The sequence below is a fragment of the Prorops nasuta genome, unplaced genomic scaffold, assembly GCF_024137725.1.
Source record: "Prorops nasuta isolate Cenicafe-Biocafe unplaced genomic scaffold, Cenicafe_Pnas_1.2 PNAS00022, whole genome shotgun sequence".
NCBI lineage: Eukaryota > Metazoa > Arthropoda > Insecta > Hymenoptera > Bethylidae > Prorops > Prorops nasuta.
Genome location: NW_027116819.1, coordinates 1819539 through 1832447, shown reverse-complemented (window position 1 = coordinate 1832447; position 12909 = coordinate 1819539). Strand labels below are relative to the sequence as shown.

The following is a 12909-nucleotide window of genomic DNA, read 5'->3' as shown; positions in this document are numbered from 1 at the left end:
ACAAATAAATTCAATTAACAGTGACAGAAAGAATCGCGAATTAGATAAGTATAACATTATATTTTACAACTCAGGATGTAGTATACTTTGTGGTACTTTGTGGTATTTCTTTTTCAGATTAAATCAAGACAGAACATTTTCATTTTCATTGTTGAGGATAGAGGTGACTGGATTAAATAAGATTAATATTTATAAACTCTGTGCCAATGAGAAGTATACTTTTAACATTAATGTACATCGGTCATTATCAGGAGGATATTAATTGAAAGAAATTGTTAAGGTATTTAACACTTGGCATGCAGGGAACGTATTTTTACGTTTATTGCAGTCTTTCACTGGAGCGCGGGTCACGTAAAAATACGTATTTAGTAAATTTGTGATAGGTACTTGCTAACCACCACAAATCTACTAAATACGAGTTATTACGTCTGTGTGATATTAAATGCGTATTGTTTGTGTTGCTAGGCAACGCTTTGCATTCCGTTGCACGCGTAATACGGCGGCGAAGTATACCCGCAGGCCAAGTGTTAATAATCATATGCTCGATTTCCAGGTGTGGATATCATTAATAAAATGTTTGATAACATTTTCTATTTTTTAAACTGATATGGATTTCAATTGTTCGATAGGTTATATCATATATGCTAACAAATATTTCAGATTAAATTATAGTAATGCGTGTTTGGAAAATATGAAGCATTCCGATGAACCTTCATTTACGTTGAGTACAAGTTGACTAGTGTTTGGATTTAAGCTAATTATACATTAATAGATGTTTACAAAAGGTGCAAAGACACCCAAATATTTCAGATCTTTAGTCTCAAGAAAATTAGGTCACCAAGCAACGTTGCCAACTCCGCCATTTTGATTATACTACGTTGTACAGTGATGACAGTGATGCCAGAATCAAGCTTTTAACAACGAAAATGAAGTTAGCCGCTAGCCAGCAGCAGTATAGAAAATTTGAAGAGAAGGGGTACATATCCCTTCCCTTCAAATTTTCTATACTGCTGCTGGCTAGCGGCTAACTTCATTTTCGTTGTTAAAAGCTTGATTCTGGCATCACTGTACAACGTAGTATAATCAAAATGGCGGAGTTGGCAACGCTGTCACCAAGCAATAAAGAAAATGGAGATGGGGCAACATCAAATACTGGTAAGTAACTGAGATGTTTCATGTTTCTTCAAATATTTATTTTCTTTGAAGATTGAGTTTGTTAAATGATGAATTTGATTTTAGGTTTACTCGTAGTGTCATCATTTAGTATTTTACAGTCACTGTGCAAGTGTATTATAGCAAATAGTAATACTTGTGCTTTGACTTAAATACATTTGGTACAATTCAATTATAAATCCAATGAGGATGGTTCGCACACATACTGCCTATTGGACTTGGATCAAAGATTATGCTTTTCACTCCTGTATTCTGAGACTTGAAACTGGCAAGTATAAAAGCATTGAAAGATTGGCAAAGTAAGAATAAGTCAATATTCAGAGAAACGTCGTCCATTGCTCAGCCATAATTTAAGGATGAGGCTTATTGGATGAAATTCTGTAAAATTCAGTTAATAGCTGCTAATTGTTTTTCTCTACTACCTATGCAAGTATTCAAGACGAGAGGCAGTATACTGGTCATTGGTAATGCACGTTAATTCTCAATGGAAAAAAACTCAGTCTAAAAATTAGTTGTTTCGACTCCATTTTGCAGCACCAGAAATCCGACCAGTTTCAAGTGTGTAGAAATTTACGAAACGAAAATTTGAGGACTTTGGCACAGGAAATGTTATAAGGACGACTCACCAATGTATCTCCCATGTCACCTTTGTCAAGAGTTAGCAGCATAAACGTGACAATGATTGGTGCTAAAAAAAACGGCGTATGCAAAACGACAATGCCAACTTCGATTATATGCTTCATTGTAGCTTATTTGAAGCTTGACGAATTGCTTTTCCAGTCTTGCCCCTGTATCACCCGAAGCAGCTGATGGAGTTACTGAAGTTTGAGTTAAATGTTGGTAAAAAGTCAAATGTTGATAAACAAAAAATGTAAATTAATTAAAACATACATTTTACTTAATTATTTTTATATGTTGAAAATATGTTTATTGATTATGAAAAATGTAATCAAACTTTTATTATGGTGAAACTGAAAACATTAAAAAACTAGCCTGAGCATTAATTATGAAGTTCATTTATGCAAAATGCATCACAAATATCAATAAAATCAATGTGTTGACTGTGATATTTTTTCAATATTAATATATATATTTTTATTAGTTAAGCGCTGGTGTTTCAAAAAATGAGAAGGGTGGAAATTTTCTTTAAATTCTATAGAAATAAAAGAATAATTTAACTTTTAAAAATTTCATTCTCTTACAAAACGTTATGAAATCCCACACAAACAGACTTCGCCTATAAAAAAAGGCGGCAAGTACATAAACCATTTAGCATAAATAATATAGTAAAATTATCCAATTAAAAAAAGTAGTGAAATCCAAATATTAGACACGTATATTTTTTCACCCTAGTAAAAGTTAAATTTTCGAATAAAAAAGGAACAAAAAAGTTACTTGCCGAGCCCGTAATGTCCATGCACAGTGAGAAATAGAATTGTATGTGGTTCGGCTAACTTCACTCTGTATTTTAACATGAAATTTGCTATACTACGCTATAGTTGAATCTCACACACGATTCAATTTCCCAGTGTGCATGGACATTACGGGCCCGGCAAGTAACTTTTTTGTTCCTTTTTTTTTCGAAAATTTAACTTTTGCTAAGGTGAAAAAATATACTTGCCTAATATTTGGATTTCACAACTTTTTTAATTGGATAATTTTACTATATTATTTATGCTAGATGGTTTATGTACTTGCCGCCTTTTATTACAGGCGAAGTCTGTTTTTTGTGGGATAATATAATACTCTATAAAATACAGCAGTCCGCTTAATATTTTCAAAAAAATACTGAATTCACAATATTTAATAATTATATAAAATCATTATAAAGACAAGCGCGTAACACACCTTTCTATTTTTTTGCTGACAACATTTGTTATAGAAACACACTGACTGACTGTTTTCCTTGTTTTTCATTATATTAGCTAGTCCTTTGCGAAATTGTAGATTTCCTAATATCCTTTCATGAAGTTGATTTTTTTTACCACTTTAGCGCGTTGCTGATGCTCAATGTTACAGTATCATGCTGACTGACACTTTCAACATAGTTTATTCATTTATTTACTATACATGGTGGAACACATAATTCGCCCCAGACAGTGAGAATCCGCTGGAGCCATGTGGTGGAGGGCTATGCGTATGAGTGGTAGTCGACGGAACGCAGTGAAACGGCAACGCTTCTAACGTCGCTGCTAATTACTCCTAGTAGTCTCTCTCTCTCTCTCTCTCTCTCTCTCTCTCTCTCTGAAGCACCGATTGATCATTGGCTGCTAGAGAGAAAGACAGAGAAAGAGACTACTAGGAGTGACATAGCAGCGAATTTAGAAACGTTGCCGTCTCACTGCATCCCATCGACTCCCAATCATATGCATAGCCCTCCACCATATAGCTCTAGCGGATTCTCATTATCTGGAGCGAATTGTGTGGTCCACCCTGTATACAAGCAAATTTTCAAATTTACTAAAATAGTTGCTACATGCGTGCTTTTTCGGCCACATTGCAGCTGTTCACGCGCCACTTGTTGCAGTAAACAATTGACTGACAGCAGGTTATTGTTATTCGACCCACATGTAACATGCCCTTAAATCTTCAACCTTTCTAAAACTCTTGCAGTTTTTAACGCCTGGCTTTCGGAACGTCAGATAGAGCAGTTTGGTGCATCATTGGAAGAGCAAAATGACTCGAAAATAGGTCTTCAAGTAAGGCCATAGTCTTCTCTGGCAATTTTGACCTAAGTGAAGAGCTTGAGGGATTCCTTCAAGAATAAATAAGCTTTCCTCCATTCTTCGAAAGGACAATCCAAAAAATGAAGAATATTTTCTTTATGCCACATATTATCCATAATTTTTGTTTAGTGCTTTTTGCATAGTGCCTGGCTGAATAGAATTGCCAGTAAAACTAGTGTAACGAAGTTCTTTGTTACGTATCCGAGATACTGATGTAGAATGAATAAAGAACTTAAAAAATACTGAGCAGAGCATATTATTGATCCCTACGTTACCGACTCGTGAGATAAGCTCACGAGTGGATTATAGCTAACGACAAGGATGAACCCCGTTGACTGACAGAAGCCTGAATAAAAAGATAGCACCTCAAAAAGCAATGTCCTGATTGTCCTAGGAAGTATGGCCGGGCCATGCCAAGCAATCTAGGCAACCTGAGATAAGAAGAAGCGGCCACGGGGAGTCCTAAAATATGGCTGTCTCAAAGTCCCCATGAAGAGTGGAAATACGACATCGAATCTGTGGCTTGAACGCTAGTTACGCACTACAAGCCGGCTGCACAGTACGTTGTGCGTTGACTACCGATGGCAAGCAGTCGGGACGTGACCACGCGACTGTAATATTGTGTCTGTGTGTGCTACTGATCGCGTGACATGGTATCCAGACAGTCGTGGGTACGTTCGCGTAAGTGAGGCGTGTGCTATTTAGGACTGGCTACCGACTGGTGTATAGGAGACTATACAGGGGCGTAGTTAGAGAGAGAGAGAGAGAGCTCACAGGAATGTGCCCCGGTGCCCCCCGTAATTCCATAAGCTTGCGCTATGGCTGGACGGACCGAGAACATTACCTGTGTGGTTGTCCGCGCTGGCAAGCTCTATGCCCAGATATAATAACGCATGTGTTCCCACACTCCTTACCACCATTTATATGTGGGTGGTGAGGGGGAAAAGTATGTTCCTTAGCATGTAGGTTTGCGAGGCTCGGACTTCCGCGAGAAACCCTACCCTCTCTCCACGACTTAACACACTGAGCGACTCTGATTACTGCTACCGTCCAAATGTATGGCCGTAAGGCTGTAAGAATGCATGTACGTAGTGGGCATGAGATACTCAAATGATATCGTAGGGTTGTTGGCCACTTAACGAACTAACTGGCGCCCTGTTACCGAAAATAAGGACGGGCGAAAGCAATGGAAAACCCGCAGAGTGAGTGGCACCTCACATTGGCAGGAATAACGTTACACTAGCCCATTCATAAGCCGGTTTCTATTTTATAGTGACTACAATATGACATGATCCTAAATGTAATATGTAACAATTCACCAAGGAAATTGTAATGAAAAAAAGAGGAGAGCATAAGTTTTACTAACTTATCTGGAATATTCTTGTACCTAAGAGCATGCAAAAACTATGAATAATAATCTACGGCATTAACAAAAAATTATTCTTAATTTTGTGTCATGTCTTTTCATAAAATGAAAAAAGACTTATTTATTCTTAAAAGGATCCTTCAGGCTCTGGGCTTAGGCCGAAATTTCGAGACAAGACTATTGTATTACTTATGTGAAAACCGATTTTCAAGTCATTTTGCTTTTTCAATAACGTAGCAATCTGCTCTATGTAATAGAATAGTAAGATTCTAAAAAAGCGAACAAAGATTTTCTTCAAATCGCTCTTTTAATATAATATTTATTTTCTAACTACCTTGTTAGATAGAGCAGTTTATAGGACGTACTGTTGAAAATATAATACGTACGTTTTTAATTTTAATTAGTCTTATTTACAATATAATCTTACTACACTCTTTTAACAGTTTTTACTTTTAGCTTGCACTCTTATAATATTTTTCTGTTTCTTAATTCAACCTTTCCGTGACCGTTACTCTTCTTCATCTATTCAAAAACGTTGCGTTACCAAACTCCCGTTCATCCAGTCTATTTGATATGCATGCGCATCTCACAGTCTGCCAATCAGGACTTAGCGAACTATTTTCAACACTCACCATCGAAAAGATAAAACGACTTGAAAATTAAGTTACAAATAACGCCGTATCGTTGCCCTTAATTTTCAACGTTATAGGCGCTTTTGAGGTTTTCTTTAAAAATAGACAGAAAATCAATTTCATATAACACTAGGAATAGGAATATAAGATATTAGGAGGTAATATTAATAATGGGCGTAGTTGGGCGCGCGCGATTGTGTGTGTGTGTGTTTTCATACGGCAATACAGAACGGTTGAGAAATACGAACTTCTTTTGTTTTTTGAAAGGAAACTGTGAACGAAAGTGAGATTAAAGTAAAATATTTCCGTTGAATCTAAGCCCTAATTTATCGGTTTAAAACTGATTTATCTTAGCAATGATGATTTTACGGATGTTATAGTATAGGACTTTCCCCTATTTAGTTTATCCTCAAGAATATGTAGTTAAAATTAAAAATATCATTGCTGACACACCTTGTATAGACTAATAGTTTTCTAAAAATTACGTGAGAGGATACGTCATACGTAAATATTCAGGTGGGCTTTCGGTGTATTAACCTATTAGCGCCTGAACGGACATTGTTTAATACCAAAGTTCAGAGAGTTACTGTACGATGCATTTCATCGAAAAAAAAATTAAGAACTGTTGAACATATTGGTAGAAATACGTAGTAGTTAAGATTGGTAACAGTGTATTCTAGGTTTTGAGTAGGTTGGTCACTAGATGCCGCTAAGCCGTGTATCCAAAAAGAGAAGAGGGAAAGGCGATTAAAAAAAACTAGCAAGATGGCGTTTAAGATGAGTAGTTCGTCGTGAATTGAATTATAGATGGAAAGAAATTAGTAACGAGAGTATCATATTTTATTTTCTTTTGTGTTTGCTGTATGAGGGACTGCTCTTGTATGTACTCTGGCTTATGTTAAATAAATCTAGTGAAAGTAAAATTAAGGATTACTGGTGTCTCTTAAGTAATACAATTTTAACAGGAACCACAGTTCCCTATGTTTTGAAGGTTGCTCTCTCGAATGGTGGCTGTTAAAAACTCCGAAAATAAGTTTTTTTGTGGAAAAATACCAAATTAAAAAAAAAACGAAATTTTTAGATGAAATTGTGGTTTGAGTTAGTTTTTGATAGTATTTGCATTTTTCTACACATTTAAGACATACAAATATCGCGTCCACGATACCTAAGCTGATAGTAATTGGTCGTACATAATTAAAAATAAATTTTATTTAGACAAGATGGCGTCCGAAACAATAAATTGTATTTTTAAATTTCAGCAATTTTTGTCTCCTTAACTATGATCTAAGGAAAAATTTTCTAACAACAAAAAAATCTTAGTATTAGTCAAAGAATACTCTTAGATAATTTTAGGATTATAATAAGAATTTTTTTGTTTTCTCAGGAAGTAAAAAATCATTTTTGGGTATTGCATGATATTGTCATTCTCCTATAACCCATTTGTAATCGTGAATTAGCGCTAATTTTGTCTGATTTTCCTCATAACTATTTCGTACCTGTCTATAGGAAATTTTTGGAATATTTTTTATCCCTTTTGAAGAAGTGCCTAATTCCGTGTCAGATTCAGAATCTGAATCAGAAGAGCCAGAATGATTCAAGCAAGGAATGAAAGGAGCATTCAAAATGCCATTTTCATTTTCTTCCAATTCAAAGAGTTCTTCTTGAATTAGTTTCTAGTTTTTCCGTTGAGGTGGTTGAGACGTCAAAGAATAAAAAAATAAATAACAGTAGTAATCCAAAGAATTATATTCTTTTTTAATTATTTTTAGAGAAATGAGAGAAATAACTAATCATGAATTATTATCATAAAAAGTTTCTTCAGTAATACAGTGAACTCTCGAAATAATATGATTTATTGATTCAAACAATGATTTATCATGCAAACAATATAAAAAATCTCTTTGGAACTAATCATACAATAAAAAGGTTAGATTTGTGATCAGTGACTTCAAAGAACGCTTAAGCAATTTTTTCTTGATAACCATGGGTTTAAGAGAAAATGTTCGAAGAACAAAAGTCATAATATAAGACAAACTATACCCTCAAATTTGTTCAGCTTATTTAAATGATATTTCGAAAATTTCAATTTCTCCATTTTCTAGAACAAAAATTCTTTTTACAGTCCTATAAAAAATTGAGGGTATTCTTTGACTAATATTAAGACTTTTTTGTTGTTAGAAAATTTTTCCTTAGGTCATAGTTATCGAGAAAAAAATTACTGAAATTTAAAACTACAATTTGTTGTTTCAGACGCCATCTTGTCTAAATAACATTTATTTTTAATTATTTACGGCCAATTCCTATCAATTTAGGTATCATGGACGTGATATTTGTATGTCTTAAATGTGTAGAAAAATGCACAAACCATTAAAAACTAACTTAAATCCAAAATTTCATCTAAAAATTTCGTTTTTTTTAATTTGTTATTTTTCTATAAAAAAACTCATTTTCGATTTTTTTAACAGCCACTATTCGAAAAAGTAACTTTCAAAACATAGGGAACTGTAGTTCCTAATTTTTTTCGATGAAATGCATCGTATAGTAATTTTCTGAACTTAGGTATGAAAAAATGTCCTTTCAGGCGCTAAAGGGTAAAGGGGTATGCTGTTTGAACTTACAGAAATAGAGGTATGGTAAATTATTATACCTGTTACTTCCTTTTGATGTCCACAAATTTGCCAAATTGGTTTGTTTTTTCTTATGTCCATATATTCAATATATCCATTATTTGTACTTGCCTTCATTATAAAAACAAAAGTTGAATATTATTTATAGAAATAAAATTTATTTAGAAAAAGAAACTTACCAGGAAATAATTTGTATTAAAATGATTCCATGCAACTTTTTCAACCTCGCCTTGGATCTTTATACATTGCGTCATACTTTCATCCTTGCAGTCAAATAGTCTTATCATTCTAAACATAAAATAATAAATTATTAATATGTATATAGAAATATAATACCACTATCATTATCACTATTATTGTTATTACCACATAGCTATTATTTTTATAATTTCTTTATGCATATTTCCATCGAACTATTAAATTGAAATATACTCTAGATATATTTAATGAAAATCTGTAATACGAATGAAGAAATCCCACTTAACCCATATCTGGCTAAACTGTTATTTATTTAATCGGTTACCTTTGTTCCATAAACCAAACGCATTCTTTGAGTTTCAAATATAACAAAATTATCAGTTACTATGAAAAAAAATATTGAACTTTAAAAATCAGGTCTCATTCCTTTAAAAAAATGAATCGGATATTGTGTAGTCGGATGATTTAAATTCACGCCAGCCAGATTTTTCAACTCAAAAAATTATGTGCAATTGTATACGCAAAATTCTTGCGCCGTCTGAGTTAGTGCCTCCTAAATTTGCTTAATGATTAAAGTGTGAACTTGTTTAATTGCTGACAAAATAATGAGTTAACTTTCAATTAAATTCGGAAAGAAACTAAAACCTAAACAAATTTAAATAATAAAATATCTTATTTTTTCAGATTTAACCTGTCTTTCTATCAAAAAGATTAGACAGCGAAAAGTATGCACAGTTCCTAGGGAAATAATTACCATTGCTGTTCGCAGCTATGCCCATTATTGTGTGAATAAATATGAAATATTTCACAAGATGGGGATCCGGTAAATGTTCACACAAAGGTGCGTTCAACATTAAATGCGCGAATTCTCGGTCTGGTGAAGGAAACAGATCGTAGTGGTCCAATCAGTCGAGCCAATTTGGGTATAAATGTACTCTCCATTCTGATCCCCCAACTCATTAAGAGACACTGTAGTGTCTTGATGGCAAGTAACTTGAAAACACGAGACACTACCCTCTTTACGCGATGACTTGACTAAACTATAGCTAATTTTATTCAGATAGGTATATTTTGAAATTAATCAAATTAATTAAAATTTTAATGAAACTTTCATTATACACTGAAAAAAAATGCGATTAAATCTACATCATCGATGCAATTGAGATAAATGTAATTAAATCAATGAAACATTTAGTAGTTCAATTGTATCGTATTTACTATGATTATGTCGAAAAGTTGATTGAATAATATCATGTTATTGAAAAATGTACTTGAAACAAGAGTAAATAAGAATATAAGACATAATTATATACTTCTTGGAATTATATATCGAATTAAAAAAATTTACAAGTTTAATTGAAAAGATAGTATTAGTTAAATACAATTAATAAATTCATTCAATACTTTTTGCAATTGATACAATATTATTTGTAATAGCACGCTGTACAATTGGTATCTTAAGGTGCAATATTTGGTTTAATTATTTTTGCAATTGTTTCATGTTAATGTAGTATTGGTACAATTAAATATACCATTAGATCATTTAAAGTGAGTAGATATTCTTTTAATTAAATAAGCCTATAAGAGAAGTATATGTTGTTTTGAAAATATAATTCACCTCCAATTTCGTACTATAAATAAAAACAAGTAAATTGATAATTTCAAAGAATTGTTTCAATACTATTTAAAATTGGTATGAATAAAGAATAGGATTGATGATGCAGCGTTTTATATATGTATAAATTCTATTTTAGAATGTAATTATATATTCAATTGTAATTGACTTGTTTATCGTATAAAGAGGCTGCGTGATTTTCTTTTCAAAACAATTTGTGCTCCTTTTAGAAACTAATTTAATTATTAAACATTTACTTCCTTCATGTGTATATAATAATATATATAATTATATGAATACTACATTAACATGATGCAATTACATAAACAACTTAAACCAAATATTGCATCATGAGATATCATTTGACAAGATACCATCAAAAAATAATATTGTATCAACTGAAAGAAGTATTAAATGAATGATCGATAGCATTTAATTTATTATATCTTTTCAATCAGACCTTTCAACAGTTTTAATGTCATATGTAGTTATAGGAAATAGATAATTATACGTCATATCGTCGTTCGTTCTTATAATTTAAGTATATTTTTCAATAACACAAGAGGTTATTTAATCTATTTGTCGATGTAAATATAGTAGATTTAATAGAAATGAACTGCCAAAATTGCGATTGGATCTATTACAATTAGCAAAATTGCATCGACGATATTGACTCAGACTCCTTATTACAGTGATTTCTTTAATGAAAAAACATTCAAAATTTCGCGCTGGATACGATTCAAACGTTATTGGTACTTTTGTTTACCAACCGAAGCCAAGTCTGCTCTGCGGCGTCCGCGTGACGACCGGCTCAATCTAACGTGTTCTGACTTGTAGCAAACGGCTTGGTGGTAACAATCGCGGCAAGACCTCATCGAGCTTTAGAGAAGATATTGCGTTTATTAGGAATATTTTTGTAAGTGATTCTGATAAAGTCGGTATATTCTATAATGTGCAGTAATCAATTTGATGCGAGATAAATATCCTATTAGAAGATTGGGGATTACAGACATTAAAAAAGCGATTTAAAGGTAAGTCGAAATTCTTTACTATTTTATTGCTTCTGATATAATTCAGTCAATAGTCTAAATTTTCGAGATAGACTTTATGCATGGTGAATTGGACTTGTTATTTTTCTCAAACGAACCCTCTGTAATTTCTGTTGTCTCTATAGTATTTACGGTGTTAACTTAATCAAAAAACAAAGATAGCTACACACGAGTGCATAATAGTGTAAAGAATTCATTCAAGGGAACAAAAAATCTAACATTATATAGAGTCGTTTCGAGCCTTTGTTGTTTTGCTTGTAATATTTTGTAATTGGAAATCATTTTATTACCAAATTCGTCTAAATATTCACGTCATGTGTTCATAATCACCAGCTTTCTATATTCGATAAAAAAAAAGTATGATATTAAAAAATGTTCGTTCTTATGCAGTATATTTATTTAAGCAGCTTTAACTATTTTTAGATTTTTAACAAAATTAAGTAATTGCAAGATATAAGAAAATATTCCCGGTTATTCAATAAAATATTTAATTGGACGTACAATGACCGGCAGAAATGGCGTCCCTTGATGCGTTTAGGAACCGCATTTTAGGATCCTTCACTGTATACTCTATTCTGCTAGGCGGAGATAGGGGAATGGAACGCGATAACTATAGTAGTTAGTTTATCTCGCTCTAAATGCGTGAGTGCGAGAGAGAGAGAGCTTTATACGGCATAGCAGGGCAAGCCAGGCGTCCCGAGGCTTATTTCTATCTGTGCCATTGCCTATGGCTATCTCTCTCGCTCGGTAAGAATCATTCGTCCGTCCTTGTTTAGGTCAGTTCTACGCCAATGGATACTCTCTAAAGAAGATTTTCTCAGGCGACACCATTGAAGACTGCGATTACAGCGGGGATTTTAAAATACTGTGCACCTGTCACTATCAAACGTCAGTATGAAAGATTATTGTCGCTTACAGCGTTTGGTGCAATTAACATTATAAGTCTGGATTATTATGTGATATTCTGTAATGCACATATATATATACATATGTTAATTTACTTTTAATTTTTTAAACCAATAAGTCATTGGCATTATAGAAGAAACTCATTTAAATATAAGAATATAGTGGTTTCCACTTATGTAACTTTTCTTGTAAATATAACATAATTTTAATTAATAAAATTCACTCGTTTATTAATCAGACTAAGAAGAGTTATTTCTTTTAAATTTTAATATGTATAGAATAATATCCTAAACGCGCACACTTAACTAATTATTATTAGAGAAATATTTTTATAATCTTTACACATTGATAATAATATATCTCAATATCCTTCAGTTTAAAATATCATTTACATTGAAGAAATCTTGATCAATAGTCATGAAGAGTTCGTGGCTCAATGGCTAGGTCGCTTGCCTCGAAGATTAGTTAAAGCGCTTTTGTCGGTGGTTCGAGTCCCGCGGGAGATATTTTTTTTTTTCGTTTTAAAAGCATTATTATCTTTTCTTTTTGTTAATTATTTGGAAGCATTGCTACTGCCTCCAAACATATTTTTGCAAACCTTAAAATATACAATGTTA

General features: G+C 32.8%; 1 protein-coding gene across 2 annotated transcripts in view; it reads right to left on the bottom strand.

Moving 5' to 3' along the window:
- nclb (no child left behind) overlaps window positions 1-12909 on the bottom strand; it is a 288007-nt gene that overhangs the window by 153424 nt on the left and 121674 nt on the right. For both annotated transcript variants that reach the window (XM_066740055.1, XM_066740054.1), the window contains exons 8-9: window positions 8704-8812; window positions 8545-8635 (exon numbers count right to left, since the gene is read on the bottom strand). In XM_066740055.1, coding sequence (XP_066596152.1) covers window positions 8545-8635; window positions 8704-8812 — 200 coding nt within the window. The remainder of the gene's footprint in view (window positions 1-8544; window positions 8636-8703; window positions 8813-12909) is intronic.